The 17237-nt window shown below is 33.5% G+C and overlaps 3 protein-coding genes across 4 annotated transcripts; 1 reads left to right on the top strand and 2 right to left on the bottom strand.

Moving 5' to 3' along the window:
* Positions 1 to 885: 885 nt before the first annotated feature.
* On the bottom strand, positions 886 to 1926 carry LOC103314084 (uncharacterized). Its single transcript, XM_008198983.3, has 2 exons — positions 1178 to 1926; positions 886 to 1132 (listed from the first exon to the last, which is right to left on the bottom strand). The coding sequence occupies exons 1-2, from the start codon at positions 1306 to 1308 to the stop codon at positions 943 to 945; spliced, it is 321 nt and encodes a 106-aa protein (XP_008197205.1). The 5' UTR covers positions 1309 to 1926; the 3' UTR covers positions 886 to 942.
* Positions 1927 to 2523: 597 nt separating this feature from the next.
* LOC103314085 (uncharacterized) lies at positions 2524 to 3138 on the top strand. 2 transcript variants are annotated; one of them, XM_008198985.3, is made up of 2 exons: positions 2524 to 2772; positions 2840 to 3138. In XM_008198985.3, exons 1-2 carry the CDS (start codon positions 2725 to 2727, stop codon positions 3095 to 3097), a joined length of 306 nt encoding a protein of 101 aa, XP_008197207.2. In that variant the 5' UTR covers positions 2524 to 2724; the 3' UTR covers positions 3098 to 3138. The 2 variants fall into 2 exon arrangements, with proteins under 2 accessions (XP_008197207.2, XP_008197206.2); XM_008198984.3 differs by having other exon boundaries at positions 2547 to 2772; positions 2822 to 3138.
* Positions 3139 to 4076: 938 nt separating this feature from the next.
* On the bottom strand, positions 4077 to 16159 carry FoxK (Forkhead box K). The gene is made up of 9 exons (XM_964702.5): positions 15608 to 16159; positions 10079 to 10323; positions 9878 to 10026; positions 9587 to 9826; positions 9003 to 9429; positions 6713 to 6821; positions 5352 to 6651; positions 4503 to 5297; positions 4077 to 4299 (listed from the first exon to the last, which is right to left on the bottom strand). The coding sequence occupies exons 1-7, from the start codon at positions 15964 to 15966 to the stop codon at positions 6498 to 6500; spliced, it is 1683 nt and encodes a 560-aa protein (XP_969795.2). The 5' UTR covers positions 15967 to 16159; the 3' UTR covers positions 4077 to 4299; positions 4503 to 5297; positions 5352 to 6497.
* Between the last annotated feature and the right edge of the window lie 1078 nt (positions 16160 to 17237).

The raw sequence follows: 17237 nt of genomic DNA, 5'->3' as shown, positions 1-17237 counted from the left end.
TAAATTTTTGGGAATTTTTCAAACTCTTCAAATTTTTTTATCAAACTGCAAAATTTGAAATCACAATCTGGCAACAGTCTTGCCATAAAAAATACCAAACGAAAGAACAAGTTTTCATTCTTCAATTGAACAAATTAAGATTTTTTTCCAAGTTTTTTTAAATTACGATTAAATATCTACACTTTGAAATTATTGTATGAAGGTAACTATACAAATATATTATATATTATATATTGTATATTATATATTATATATTATATATTATATATTATATATTATATATTATATATTATATATTATATATTATATATTATATATTATATATTATATATTATATATTATATATTATATATTATATATTATATATTATATATTATATATTATATATTATATATTATATATTATTTTATATAAAAACGTCAATGGTAAAAACTATATTGTATTTTTTTGTAATTTATTCATAAATTTTAAATTTTCTTATTTCTAACAATTTTTAATTTGTTTTTAAAGATAATATGTTAAACGTCAAGATTTAACATTATTTTATAGTTATCATGAGAATTAAATACTTTGCCAACTTAGTGCAACAAAAAGCGTCAAAATAGCTTTCATTCTTCTCATCTTCTATTTTTTTCTTCACTTCCTTAAAAAAATTCTTTAGAGATTTTTATTTGAAATGACAGTCAAACAAAAATTACTAAAAAGTATTGTCTGGTGACAGTGTATAGGTATGGAAATAGGGACAGGCTTGTCAACCTTAAGAAATATAAAACACTAAATGGAAAAAAACAAAAAAAATATTTCGTTATCTGTTAAAAGATACCAGATGTGTGGTAAGCATGGAAATGGGGACAGGTTCGCAATTTAGGGAAAAAAATGCACCAAAAAAAAGAACGCAAGTTTATTCCTAACAAAAATTCTTAAGAACTAGTTACAAAAAAGCTATATGGCACTGTCGAACTTTTTGCGACAAATTGGGCACGAATTGTTGATGGCTTTCCACTGGGCGATGCATTTCTTGTGAAAGGTGTGTTGGCACTTGATTGTGATGCACTTGGTGGTCATGAAATCGAAACAAATAGGGCACAAATCGCCCTTGAAACCTGGACTCGATTTCTGCTTTTTCTTCTCACTGAAAGGAGGTTAAATTTTTCGCTTCAAAAAAATTCAAACTTACGGCAAATTGTTTTCACACGTTTGTTCAGCGCCTCTTAGGTAGTAAAAAAGACCGAAAGTGGCCCCCGACACTAACGCCGCCACCCCAATGGCCGTCAAAGTATTTTCGATTTTGTTTTTGTTGTTGCTCATTTTAACTCCGTCTCAGATAACAAGTTTATAAATAAACGCGTTGTTTACAACACGTTAGAGATTAGGTTCGAATTTCGCGCCAAAAATTATTTTCCGCAACCAAAAAATCGGTTCAAATTTTCAGAACTTCCTTAATTTCCAAACTCCACTTCAAATACAGACACAGCGTTTGGTAAGTCTTCAAAATGTTCAGGTAGATTTCCAAAAATAACACGAAATTTTGACGAAAATTTGACATTTTCACGCGACAGATTTACATTTTACACAGACACTGACATCTCGAAATGATAACAAGCGATAATAACTTCAAGTTTTCAATTATTGATCGGCGAAATTCGATGCGAAATGAGCAACAGATACCACAACGATTTCCATCCAGTGAGTGACAGCCATTTTGGCTCGCAATTCAGTCTTGGGTCATCGCAAAATGGCCGAATTTACGACGATTTGCATCGATCCAACTACGACCTGAACTACGACGGCCATTTTGTGCCCCCGAACGATGTCGGCGTCTACGAAATGGGCGACAAAACCAGAATTGACGAAGTCAAGTACTGCTGGTGCACCATTTTGTAATTTATTTATTTAATTTTAATTTAAGCTGTTAGTTAAAAAATTCGCAACGTTTATCTGCTGATAAGTGCTATCTTGATAACAACAAATAAAACACTAAAACTCCGCAAATGCGTTTTATTTACTCCAAAAATAAAAATTTTGGTCGTAGTTGCCATGGCCGCGAAGTTGTTGATGGCGCCCATCGGCCATTTTGTCCATGATGTCTTGATTTGAAAAATGGCCAAATTTACAATTTTTGTCAATTTTTTTTAATTCTTGACAGTTTTTTACTCCTCTTATACAGATTGTCCAGTGCACGTTGTTATGGCAACAAGAGCCATGTTGTCCACGGTGTTCGCCATGTTGTCCAGAATTTATATTTTGTCCAAATTGTCCAGTGGACGTCCTTTTAATAGAAAAAAATCGATTGTTTGTTGTTCAAGGTCAACTATTGGACAACGTTGCGCATTAGTCTGATAAGATAATTTTTTATTGGCTTTTACAACGCAAAATATCTACGGAATAATTATTTTAATACGAATAATATGGAAATAAAGCGTAATTATAAACGCATTATTGCGGCGGAAATTCAAGCTTGTTTGTTTAAATGACTCATGTTTCATTTCACGTGACTGTCACTTGTTTTGCTTTAGGACAATGCATTGCGCAACATTGTCCAACGCTGTGCAATCGTCCTTGAACAATAATCCACATTGATTGTCCACTGACGTCACTAAAATCCCCACTAAACTATTTAAATAGCGTTTGTTGGACTTCTCTTGCATTGTTAGGCAGTATTTTGTGTCGAATTGACTATCAAGATGAGAAATTGTGATTGTGAACGTCGTGGGTCCCACGGTGATGGGCACCATGGGCATGGGCATCGAAGGTCAAATAGTCCACAAGCTGGTGAGTTATTTTTGGTGAATTATTGTCCGGATAAATTATTTTAATTTAGGAGCGGTTGTTCCTGCAGGTGGGGATTGTCCCAATGTTGGTGGAGGACACCGTGGTGCCCATGGGCATGGGGGATGTCCTGGTTTTCGTGGACATGGACATCATGGACATGGAGGTTTTCAAGGACACCACCATGGTGGGCATGGACATCATGGGCATGGGGGGCATCATGGACACCATCATGGAGGACATCATGGGGGTTATGGACACCATGGCCATCATGGACACGTCCACCATGGATGTTGCTAATTATCAAAGAATACTCACATGTCCTTGATTTGTATTTTTTTGACAAATAAATGCTTCATACTGTAATAATTTCCTTGTTTTATTATTTTTTTCATGCTCTTTTGGCGATTTGTGCCTCAAATAATGATCTACTAACGGAAAAAAATTCTAAACAAAATGTGGACTAGAACGGTTATGAATTGTTTTCAACAGTTGAGAAAAAAATTGGCAAAATCAAAAAAAAATCGTAATATTGAATCTAAAAAAAATTTCTTAATGCCTTTTAGTCGATTTATCCTTCAAATAAAAGTCTACCGACTGTCAAAATTTCGAAACAAAAAATACAATAGAACAGTTGTGAAAAAATTGAAAATTGAATTGTCTTTGATAGAAAAAATTAGAAAAATCAAAAATTAAAAAAATCGCAATATTGAAACTAGAAAACATTTCTTAATCCCTTTTTGAAAATCTAACCCTTTATTAATGGTCTACCAACTACGAACATTTCGAAATGAAAAGTTTACTAAAACAGTTGTAAAAAAATTATATGAATTGTCTTTTCATAGTTGAGAAAGCATTTGGTAAAATCAAAATTAAAAAAATCGTAATATAAAAACTACAAGATATTTTTTAATGCCCTTTTAGTGACTTATTTTTCAAATAACGATCTATCGACTGTAAAAAGTTTGAAACAAAAATTGGACTAAAACAGTTGTAAAAAAATCAAGAATTGTATTAGCAAGTTGAGAAAGAAATTGTCAAAATGGTAAATTAAAAAAATCGTAAAACTGAAACTAGAAGAAGTTATTTAATGCCCTTTTGGTGGTTTATTTTTCGTATAATGATCTACCGACTGTGAAAAATTCGAAACGAAAACTGCACTAGAACGGTTGTAAAAAAATTATAAATTGTTTTTGATAATAGGGAAAGAAATCGACAAAATAAAAATTTAAAAAAATATGATAGAATTTTTCTTAATGTTTTTATTATTTTTACGAATAGTTTTTAAGGTGAAAAAAACTCGAATATTTTTTACACCAATTTATTCATTCACTATTTTAATAAAAAACACAAAGATGTTTCATTTTCAATGATGCCCATGATGGTGGCCATGGTGGTGCTCTTGGTGGTGTCCATGATGATGTGGGGGTTCATGGTGGTGGTGATGGTCATGATGGTGAGGTGGTCGGTAGTGTTGGCAATGGGGTTGGTGTGGAAGGTGCAAAAGTCCACATCCACAGGGGTGATGACCTGTGCAAATAATAATTATAATAAAAAATCTGACCACATCCCTTATTTAAAACAATTATTAAATTAAAATTATAATAATTAGATAAAGGATCTAGAAGCCAGAATTACAGTGATTAACTAGATAGTTAGTTACGTCTGGATCCAAAATCAGCATAATTTAATTATAATAAAAAAATTATAAAAAATAAAATAAAAAAAATTACCTGGGGGGTGGTGGGGTGGAGGTCCGTGATGGTGGTGATGATGATGATGATCCATAGTCGAAACAAGTTTGTATGAGTGGGAAGTGAAACGATTCTAGTATTTATAGTAAAGCTAAAGTTAGGAAACACTTGTATTGATTTTAGAGGGGGGTTTTGCGAACTGCAAACTGATGGCTCTTCAAAATGATTCATAAGTGGTTTAGGAATTATTTTTATCTCCAAATGTAATTAAAAATAAATAATACACGTAGAAATATAAAAAAAATACAATAATAATGGTAATTATGGTTGATTTTTTGCTTTAGAAAAATACCACACTTGTAATACGAAGTGATTGAATGAGAATTAAGTTATTTGATGTAGTTTGGACCACTTATTTTGCCCAGTAAAGTGAAAAATAACAAAATTGCGTTATTTTGAGCTAGAATTTACCGATATCTCGTATTAATCGCTTTACCAAAAACATTGTTATCTTATCTAAGATTATAAATATTTTCCCTGCCTACTTCTGACTAATTGTACGTCGAATTTCTTAAAAAATAAACGAACAAATTACTGATTTGTATGTTTTATTATCTTTACAGTGTAAGAAAATTACACAACAAATTCAAGGAAAAACAGTGGAGAACTGATGAAACATTTAATGCCCATGATGGGGCCCGTGATGCCCATGGTGCGGGTCATGATGGGGGGGCCCATGATGGTCGTGGTGTCCTGGGTGTGGTGGTGGGTGGTAATGTTGGCAGTGAGGCAAATGAGGCTGATGCAAAGGGCCACATCCACAGGGATGGTGGTCTGAAAAATCACAAAATTTTCCAAAAAAAAAGAATAAATAAAAAATAAAAATACCTGGGGGGTGGCCATGGTGAGGGGGCGCATTGTGATGGTGATGATGAGGATCCATTTTGTTCAGAGTCTCAGCAAAACTGTATAAAATTTGAAAATAGTGCACTATTTATAGGAAATGTCTAATCGCAGAAAAGGGCAAATATTGATTGTTTGAATTTTTTGTCTGACTAAAGTGACAAAATATTTTCGTCGGAATTTCTTAATTCGCATTAGCACTTGCCCAAGTTTAAAAATCTTATCTGTTAAGATTGTTCTATGCGTTCCAGTAATATTTGCGCCACAATTAAAAAAAAAGTAAATTAGAGAAATATTTTCTATAAAAATTGAAAAACAGATTCTTGCGAAATTCGTCATGTGAAGTAATTTTATTTTTATTTTATTATTTGTATTTTTGTAGGGAAATGTGGGAAAAGAAACGAGATAACGTCCAAGGGAAACAAGTTTTATTAAAATTAAAAAACAAAAATACATTTCTACAAAAATCGAAAAACTAACAACACATGAAAATGTTTGAATTGGAGAAAGTGTTTGACTATTTTTGTACCAGCAGTATTTCGAGCGAATAAGTAGAGTTCCTTCCTTATATACAGACAACGTGGAGACATTAAAAGTGTAAAAGTTCAAGATTTATGTACACACATGACAAAATCGTCCATTGCTTGCTGACACACGAAATATTGTTGTGATGATTTTTCCCTCAGTTTAGAACTTGAGGAGCAAACAATTAGGAACAAGGATTACAATAATTAAAAAAGTCATCACAGCAATAATAGTACTTTATTAAATATTTCTAAATATAATTTTGTTGTATACATGTAGAACTAACAATAAATCGTAGACTGTTTCAATCGAAAAATAAAAAATTATAAACAATTATCCACATATACCAGCTATGTCCATAATTGTTTATAAAACCCCTAATGAAAAACAAAGATATTGAAATGCTGGAAAGCACGCCACGCTTTAAAAAAATGAAAATCGGCTCCTCAGCCCCTCAAATCATCCCCCACAACAACATAACAAAACAACCAACCCGAATTATCATTTTTTTAAATACTGAAATTTCGTGTCCTTATTTACAACAATTAACAATTTTCCATGTGACTTAAAAAATTAGTTTCTTCTTATTATAGAATTAAAAAAACTCTATTCCGTGTCGTATTGTTCGTGACGTGATCTTTTCACTTCCGGTTCTTGTAAACTGTCCTGGTTGTCACCGGGACTCGCTGGACTTCCGCTCGGTTGTTCGTCGACGTGTCTTTTAAGGTCGAGCCCCACCGAAGCGTAATTATTGCCTCCGCTACAAAAAAAAACACAAACATTTTTTTCCATTGCCAATTGAGCTAATGGTTTTTATTTACCTGTAAGGTGAATAATTGGGGGTTTGAACGATGACAGGCTGCGGTGAGAAGGTGGCAGGGGATAGGGAACGCTCTTCCACGATGTTTGAACTCACCACGTGGTACTTTTCTGGAAAAATTAAATTTTCACGATATTTTTAAACCAATAATCGTGGAAGAATATTTTTAACATTCTGATACTTCTGACGTTATTTTCCGAAATATTATTAATTTGTGTTATTTGGACTAATTTGCGTACGAAAACCTACATTTTGATTCAGTAAAACATACAAATTTTTCAAAAAGTAACAAAACATAAAGAGAAAAAACAAAAAAATTTTGACGATATTTCTCAAAATAAATTTCGAATTTGAAAATCTTTTGCAAATTTAAATTTCCCTAATCATTGTAAGTGGGAAAATATTGATTTCGCCTGACTTAACATCATTTTACAATTTTTTCAAAGCAACAAAAAGAAGTAATTGAGTTTCTCCAAAAGATAAATAAATTTTTGACGATAACTTTGAAAATAGTGGTCACAGCGAAATATTTCTTGCAGATTTAGAATCCTGAGCTCATTTTACTTAAGCTAACATAAATCTGAACTTAGTACAAGTAAAACATTTTTCAAAAAATGTCAAAATAGACAATTTAACAATTTTGTCAGTCCAAAACTGGAATTTTGACCATATTTTTAAAAGTAAATTTTAAGACTAAAAATCTTTTGCATATTTAGATTGTCCTAATCATTCTAAGTAGGGAAATACTGATTTCGTCCGAACTAATAATTTTTTACAATTTTTTCAAAGCAATAAAACGAAGTATTTGAGTTTCTCCAAAAGATAAATAAATTTTTGACGATAACTTTGAAAATAGTGGTCACAGCGAAATATTTCTTGCAGATTTAGAATCCTGTGCTCATTTTACTTAAGATAACATAAATCTGAACTTAGTACAAGAAAAACATTTTTCAAAAAATGACAAAATAGAAAATTTCCCAATTTTGTGAGTCCAAAGCTGGAATTTTGACGATATTTTCAAAAGTAAATTTTAAGACTAAAAACCTTTTGCATATTTAAATTGCCCTAATCATTCTAAGTAGGAAAATACTGATTTCGTCCGAACTAATAATTTTTTACAATTTTTTCAAAGCAACAAAACGAAGTAATTGATTTTCTCCAAAAGATAAATACATTTTTGACGATAACTTCGAAAATATTGGTCACAGCAAAATATTTCTTGCAGATTTAGAATCCTGAGCTCATTTTACTTAAGATAACATAAATCTGAACTTAGTACAAAAAAAACATTATTCAAAAAATGACAAAATAGGAAATTTCCCAATTTTGTCAGTCCAAAGCTGGAATTTTGACGATATTTTCAAAAGTAAATTTTAAGACTAAAAACCTTTTGCATATTTAAATTGCCCTAATCATTCTAAGTAGGAAAATACTGATTTCGTCCGAACTAATAATTTTTTACAATTTTTTCAAAGCAATAAAACGAAGTAATTGATTTTCTCCAAAAGATAAATACATTTTTGACGATAACTTCGAAAATATTGGTCACAGCGAAATATTTCTTGCAGATTTAGAATCCTGAGCTCATTTTACTTAAGATAACATAAATCTGAACTTAGTACAAGAAAAACATTTTTCAAAAAATGACAAAATAGAAAATTTCCCAATTTTGTCAGTCCAAAGCTGGAATTTTGACGATATTTTCAAAAGTAAATTTTAAGACTAAAAACCTTTTGCATATTTAAATTGCCCTAATCATTCTAAATAGGAAAATACTGATTTCGTCCGAACTAATAATTTTTTACAATTTTTTCAAAGTAATAAAACGAAGTAATTGAGTTTCTCCAAAAGATAAATAAATTTTTGACGATAACTTCGAAAATATTGGTCACAGCGAAATATTTCTTGCAGATGTAGAATCCTGAGCTCATTTTACTTAAGATAAAATGAATCTGAACTTCGTACAAGAAAAACATTTTTTAAAAAATGACAAAATAGAAATTTTCCAATTTTGTCAGTTGAAAATTGGAATTTTGACCATATTTTTAAAAGAAAATTTTTAAACTAAAAATCTTTTGCATATTTGGATTGCCCTAATCATTATAAGTTGAAAAATACTGATTTCGTGCTAACCAAAATTTATTTACAATTTTTTCAAAGCAACAAAACATAAATACATTTTTGACGATAACTTCGAAAAATTTCTTACAGATTTGGAATCCCGAGCTTATTTCACTTAAGCTAACACAAATCGGAAAAAAATTCAAATTATAATATTTATTTTAAATTACCTTCTCTATGCTCTTGTCCGTTGGCATTATTCACTTCGCCCCCTTCGCCCCTATGTGGCAGCAGCAGTCTCGCCTTAGTGGCCCCCACTAGCGCCGACATCTGCTGGTGCCCAATCATACTTCCGGAGCCGGCGTACGCCACTGTCTGATTACCCGGACTTCCCGGAGCCGATTGACTCACTTCCAGCATATGTTCCGGCGTGGGCGAACCTTCCCGTGACAAACACTCCGGAGTCATAAGTCCAGACATGCTGATGTGGCTGGGGGAGGCAGGGGCGCTTCGTGAACTGAGACCAAAGGGGGCCCTGAAGCATGGCACACCGCGTTGGCGACGGCGCCGGAACGCCTGCTCGATCAATTTCGACTCGGACTGGGGGTCGATGCGCCAGAAACTGCCTTTGCCGGGCTCTTCTTGGCTCCGGGGCACCTAGTACGTAAAAAAAAATAAAAAAAATACAAAATGTGGAATTTCCTTAATTTTTTTGTTTCCGAATTTATTGCTCAAAAATCAACTTTTGACGATATTTTCGAAACTACGTGTCACAGCTAAATAATTCTTGTAGATTTGGAATCAGTAAACTCACCTTAATAAAATATCTATTTAGACTGAGATTATGCCTGATCGAGTTCTGCCACCCCTTGTCGGCCGTCCTATAGTACGGATAATGTTTGGTGATGTAGCTGTAAATCCCCGAGAGCGTCAATTGTTTATCGGGGGCACTGGCGATGGCTTGCACTATCAACTGCGCGTACGAGTACGGGGGCTTCGAGTCGTCCTTGCTCCCACTAGCCCCATACCCGTCATTAATCACCACTGGAGGTATCTAAAACCCGAAAATGAGCCCCCATTTGGCAGCCCCACACCGCCCCCATACCGAGTTCCCATTCGTCGGATGCCTGTAATGGTCGGGACTGTGGCTCTGCACGTGGTGGCTGCTGGCGCCCTCGTCCCTCCGTGCCACTTTGGCCGCATAAGCCGCCACCATCTGCAAGTCGGCTGAGACGTTCCTCCGTCCATGTCCGCCTGCAAGAATTTAGGGAGTTTTTGGTGTTTTTTTTAGTAATAAGTGGGGCACCTCGAGGGCTCGCTGGACAACTGTTGGCTGCACTGATTGTCCCCGTGGGCGAGGGGAAAGGGCTGACGTAGACGTCGGTCGAGTCGGGGATGTTTATGCGTAAGGGGGCCATGCCGGAGCCGCCGCCTCGGTCTCGCATACGCACGGGGGACACTTCACGGACCCGAGGAGGGGGCTCACTGTTCTCGTCCACGAGGGACTGGAACGATAGGCGGATGTTTGTACTTGGAAATCGCAGTTGGCACCTGGAATTATTCATCGATTTGTTTGGAAACTGAATGAATAAAAAATAAATACGTTCAAGGTGAAAATGGATAAAATACGATCATGATTTCTTGTGAGTTTTTTGAGGCTAATTTTCAATTTCTGGACATCATTCGGTGGAAAAACATCAACTGTTGACGGTATTTCTCAAGCTATTAGATATATTAAAAAAAATAGTTTAGAGTTTCTAAATAAATCTGATTCATATAAACCTACGTAAAAAATTTTGTTAATTCTATATTTTATCAAAATTTTATTTTATCAAAGGTTTTTTAACAATTTACCTAATTCATATAAACCTTGGATTTTTTTCAAAATATGAGCAAAAATCGTATTTAAAATTTTTTTACTTCCATTACATCGTACTTTGAAAAATATTTTTTTCTGTAATTCTCTAAAAACATTGATTCATTGATTCAGTTATATTATTTCTCAGTTTTAATAAAAAGGAAAGTTGAAAAATCAAACATTTGGCAATTTTTCTCAGTACTTTGACTAAAATTTTCAATTTTTTTCACATTAAAATCGGATTTTCAGCGTTTTTTTTTTTTTTAATATTGTTAATCGCAGCTTAAAGAATTGAATTCTACGGTAAATTTTAAGTAAGAAAACACTAATTGTTGACGGTACGTTGTTTCTTAAACCACTGATTTTTTTCAAAAACTGACAGAAAATCATAGTTAAAATTTTTAACATTCCTATAAACCATAGATATTCGAAAATATTTTTTTTTCGAATCGGATTTCTCACAAAATTCTACTTAAGAAAATTATAACTCTCATTCGATTAGATAATTTATATTTTCGCAAAATATCTATTTTTCAAGTCAGGTTCACCAAAAATCAAAACATTTGACAATTTTTTTTGAGTAAAATTTTCAAAATTTTTTCCACAATATTTTTAAAACTGTTAATCAAATCTTTCAAAATCGAATTTCTCGCGAAATTTTACATAAAAAAAACATTAACAGTTGACAGTATTTCTCAAACTATGTATTAAAGATTTTTACATAATTTTTGTAGTTTTAAAGATATTTTAAGTAAAACTGGTGCTATAATTAAAAAATTGATTTTTTTCAAAAACTGAAAAAATCCTACATATTAAAAACTTTTGAGTATCTTTTAAAAATGGAACTTTTCGACGAATTTTGTTTAATGTTTTGAGTCAACTTTTGCAAATTTTTGCATTTCCTGCAAAAATTTTCAAAACTGTTATCGCAGCAGAAGAATCAAATGCCTAGGAAATTTTACGTAAGAAAACATTAACTTTTCACAGTATTTGTCAAATTATCACACATCTTATAAAAAAAAGAAGCTGATTCACATAAACCTTTGATTTTTTCAAAAACTGAGAGAAGTCATTTGAGTTCTGTATTAGATTTCTCAAAAAATATTCTATTTATTTAAAAAAATTTTTTGATTTATTTAGTTGAGTTAAAACTCTAGGTAAAATCCAAATTAAAGTCAGGTCAGGTCAGGTCAGATCAGGTCAAACTTTTAACAAATTTTTCAAACTATCAGAACTTCTAAATTAGGTAATTTTTGTAGTTTCAAATTTTTTAGACATTCTGAGTTTAAGGACATCAAAAATATGTATATGTATATGTAATTTTTTTCATTCAACTTTTTCGACTATTTTTTCGAAAATTCAGTCTCAGTCGGATTTTCCAGATAAATTTACGTGAGAAAATGTGAATTTCAAAACATTAGGTTGATTAAATTTTGCATAAAATGATAAAACGTCAAACCGTCTACTTTTCACCCAAAAATTTAAGTTTAAAAAAAATTGTGAGGTATTTAAAAATTTAAGTTCACAGATAATTTTCATAAAAAAATCAATTTGAAATCACTTAGCTGATTCTTGCCCAAAATACTGAAGTAATTAAATAACAACGCAAAAATCGCAGAAATTACTTTCAAGGTCGCACCCGTGTTATTATTTTTATTTTTTGATAACAACGATAAGTAATTTATTTTAAGCTCGGATTTTTATTCAATTCTCTTATCTCATTGTGTCGTAAAATTGCACAAAATTTATACATTACATACAGCAGGTGTTATCACTCTTGTTATCTGTCGTTAGATACAAAATTATTAGTTGAATGCAATCGATACTTTCAATTAACTTCAATTTATCTTAATCGTTGTTTATGTTTGTGTGCCGAGTAAATAATACGATTTACAATACACACACGGCGAAGTTTTATGCGATCTGATTGGATATCGGAGGTCACGTGACACCGATTTCGGCTTTTCGACGATTAAAACCGGCTTCGGGTTTCGGCGAGCGTAAAACCGACTCATTTACGCCAAAACTAGGTCACGCGACATATACATATTTTTTTTACCACAATTTGTGTTAAATTCAAAATAATATTATTCATAAAAATAAAAAGGGGAACAAATCGCGGTCCGCCATGACAAAACAATCGAAACCTCCCCTCTACGACAGTGACGTCACCCGCCCATTGCAAAACCCATGCCCATAATAATTGGGACGATGTTAAAAGATAACGTCCGTGTATTTATTTAACTCTTGTTTATCCGTACGTCAAAAACAATGATGCAATGCACACAGACGTGAGGAAATCGAGCGTGCCATGACCTCCCCCTCCCTCCCTTCCTCCACCTCCTCAAACACATTCAAATTTTTCGACAGAGAAGAGATTCCAAACCATGGCAACTGTCATAGCAAACATTTTCTTTCGTCTATTGATTGTTTTTAAACCACGGATCGATTTCGCCGCATTCTAGATCCGCGTTTTTTCGCTCGATTTAAAGGAAGCGTGCACAAAGGTCCAAGGTCGCGGAGAGTGCCACGATAAAGGTCATGTTTGTATGTAATGATGTAAACAAAACGGTGATTGGTTAATGGACGGTCACGTGAAGCGAAATTTTAAAAAAATGACAAGTTGAATCGGGGGGAGATTTTCATTTGTCAACAATGAGACAGTCATTGATAAAATAGGAAAACTAGTGAATCATTGTACATTTTGTAGCGTCATTCCGGATCGAATCGTTCCAGAGATCGTCGGTGTCTTTTGTTCAGGCCACGTGGTCGCCAAATTCTTTTAGGCCTGAAATTAACTCTACACGAATTTTTCTTGTTTACATCTAGGTAAACGTATCAAGTCGACTGTGAACTTTAATGCAACAAAGTGGGCCTCGGGCACAAAAAATTAAATACGCCAGATCTTCAACAAATTACATGATTTTATTTAAATCTTCAAATCCAAAAAAGACTGACTTTTAAAAGCGTATTTAAACGTATTTAAAGATCAGAAGAAGGCAATTTTACACAATCGTTGGCTTGTTTTTAATGATAAAAAGATAAAAAAAAATCAAAAAAATGAGATTTTAGTTAACAAAGTTGCTGAATTTCATAAAAAAAAGGTATAAAGAATACTACACTTAGACCAAATCCTTTTGGTTTTTCGACATAGTTTTAAGGAAAAGAAAACGATCTAAACAAAGAGAAACAACCATATACCTAATACCGTTAATATAGACTTATTTTTGTGACTTTTGCCGTGTTAGGCAAATGAAAATTAAACTGAGCTTATCATTAACATTTAACAGCAATTTTGAACCATGTAGGTAATTTCCTGATTTTTCAGCCACTCTAAACAAAATTTGCCAAAGAAACTTGTTTTTTTTATTCAAAGACATCGAAAATTTTGAGCTAATTTAAAAATTTTTTTTACTTTTCCAAATAAAATGTATTTTTTTACACAAAAAAGGCAGAAATAATTAATTAATTTTTTCAAAATCCTACAATATTTTTGTATTATTTTTTACTAAACGCTTTAAAATCGAGCTAAATCAACTAAAACAGGCCCAATAACTATAATAAAGACTTACTTTTGTGATTTTTAAACGTGTTTAACAAACGAATGAAATTGTGCTTATCAGTAGATAATATCAATTATACCATTACCATTTTAGATTATACACATTGTTATCTTTCTGGCTAGTATAAAAAAATATAAAAAATTAAATAAAAATGTTAAAAAAAAATTTTGGAAATTTTATACAAAGTGCTTTATAAAATAATTAAATAAAAAAGTTAAGGTTTTGTCTTTTTGTTCTCACTTTATTTTATTAGTGATTGTTTTTTGTTTATTTTTTGAGTTTAGGCTTCATATTAGGTGTCTTGTATGCACAGATTTCTTGATCTTACACCCAGTTTTGACAAAACTTGCCGATGAAAAATTTAATTTTTAATTCAAACACTCGAAAAAGTTAACTTTAACATCATTTTTGAGTTAATTTGATACTTTTTTTGACTTTCTTGAATAAAATTTTGACAAACAATTACGTTTCTAGCTGAGAAACCTGCTAAAACACAAGAAAAGAAGCAAAAATTTGATCTTTTACTCAAGTTTAGTGTAATTTTTCGTAGCTTGAGTTCTGTTTTTTCACCATTTCTACTAAAAAGTATTTAAAAATTAGAAAGTCTTTCATCAGTTTTTTATTTAGAATCATCAAAATCATCTTATCTGGTGAAATTTCACCACAACTGACAACATCGGAATAAAGTGGGCCACGACTTTCGAAAAATCAGTCACGTGACCGTACATATTCCGTATTCTAGTAACGCTGATTATAGGTTTTATGTCAGTTTGTGACACTTTTTGCAATTTTTTGTGTTATTAGACCACGTGGCTGCAATTTTTTCCTTGTTTTTGGTAACGAATGCGGAAGTGGCAACGCTGCACCAATTCCAAAATTAGTGTTTTGTTTGTTTAATTCGCTTAATTATCGAAAACGAGTTTAATAAAATAAAATGTCAGATGTAAAGTAGATGCAGAAATGTGACATCATGCACGCAATCCACGATATCGGATGTATAAATTAAGACGTAAATTGGAATTTATTTGTTATTAAATATGACATGTCCAGTATTGCCACACTGACCGTAATAAAAAAATCAAGTATAGTAATGAAATGGGCGAAATAAAGTCGGCCATGAGCGGCGGAAATAGCTCTCGTTTGTTGTAAACATGGTCGAATAAGTAAGTCCCAACCACGTGCTTTTCTCCACGAAAAAGAATGTTGTACGTTGTGTGTTTTGCTCCCGACACATCAATACTGGTTTATTTTCTATTTACAACGTTGGCAGCGCATTTCGTCCCTAATTTCCCCGGTGGTAGGGTCGCTTTTGGCGTGCATCGGTAGGCTAATGACGTCACCGGTTCGATAAATACTTCACATGGTTGGTATGTCGTGTTTATTTGGGGTTATTATCGATTTTCGATATTCTTACGTCTTGGGCAGGTGTATGGCCGGCGCCCCCTTCCGCTGGAACACCCCGTCGACGAAGACGCCGTTCTTGCCGTTGCACAGGAGGTAGAAGAAGGGGTGGTCGAAGAAGACCTCCAGGTGCCGGCGCGAGATGAAGCTGGAGTGGCCCATGTTGACGTCGACGTCGCCACGTGAGCTGTTCCTCCCGATGACGATGCGGTTCTGGCGCACCAGGTACTCGATGTCGCGGCCCTCGATGCGCGCGATGGCGTCGCCCTTGTGCTCGGGGCTCCACTGCAGCTTGGAGGGGCTGCTGGGGGCCGACTTCAGCGAGAGGAGCGTCCACGCGTCGCTCTCGGACGTCTGCGAGAAGGCGGACATCGTGGGGCGGAGGCCTAGGGCTCTGTGGGCACCACCAGGTTGGGAAACACTCACGGATTCGAAGACACACGCCGAGATGATTTCATAACAGCTCGATCGGTATTAGACCACGGTGTTGGTAAACACGTGAGACTGCCAGATGCATGACGGAAAGAACGAAGCGACATCTGCACGAGATCGGGGCGATTTTGGTCACGTGGGACGGCCGAGAGATACAACACTCGGCCACATCTAGCCACCAGATACGCAAACATTTACAGGAATCTGTAACTTGGCGCTAGTGGCGCTCTTATAGCTTTTTACATAGACATTAAATCGACGACCTAATTTTAGAATTATAAGTTATGGACTTTGTGTTATTGTATTTTAAACTACTAAAAAGAAATAAACCAAAGTTAAATCTTCTCCGAATTTCATTTTCAAAGCTTACCAAAATCCCGTATTTATTTTTCGGTGTCGGTCGAGAAATCAATGCAAAATAAAAAATATCAAAGAAAAAAAATAACAAGAAAATAAAAAGATTGCATTTTTTAAGATAGCGGGCTTTTTTAGAATCTTTTATGAATTAATATCTGTATCACCCTGTATAGTTTGTAATATATTTTTTTAAGTTTGTGTTAAAATATCTGCAAAAGGCGGTCAGTACCTGGGCCCCGGTGGCCCAGTGGTATAAGCGCCACTTACGACGGGGAAGGTCGGGGTTCGAACCCGGATCATGGCAACAATTTTTCTATGAAAAAAAATGTAGAAAAGGTAAGTGGAACAACACGTAAGCAAAAATAAGAGATTGAGAGAACACATAGACGTATAAACGTAAAGCGGAGCATAAAACTTAAAGAAATAAGAAAATAATGCGGCAAAAGGTAAGAGTACGTAAAGGCGCCAAATTGTAAACTTAGCAGCACATCCAAATAAAGGGAACATACCTTTTGTTTTGAGAGAAAAAGAGATGAACGTAAAGGTGAAACATAACTTCAAACTTTAGCGTTGAATCCTTAGATGACTTACTTCTTAAATTATAAAAAATTAAACGAAAATATTTAATTTATGTCTAAAAATTTTTAGTTAACTGAGTTTGTTTAGTAAAGCCCCAAAAAACATTGTTAATAAAAATCATGGCCACTGCAAATCAAGTAGGATTTGCGCACGTCCACTATTTTTGACTAGAAAATACACAAATTTGATGATTTTTGGAGAAATTATGTCCATTTTCGGTCAAAAACGTGCTGAAAGTCACAAAAAAAGTAAAAACAGTTTTAAAATTGTAGAAT

The sequence above is a fragment of the Tribolium castaneum genome, chromosome 6 (genome assembly GCF_031307605.1).
Source record: "Tribolium castaneum strain GA2 chromosome 6, icTriCast1.1, whole genome shotgun sequence".
Lineage (NCBI taxonomy): Eukaryota > Metazoa > Arthropoda > Insecta > Coleoptera > Tenebrionidae > Tribolium > Tribolium castaneum.
This window is presented reverse-complemented; position numbering and strand designations above follow the sequence as displayed.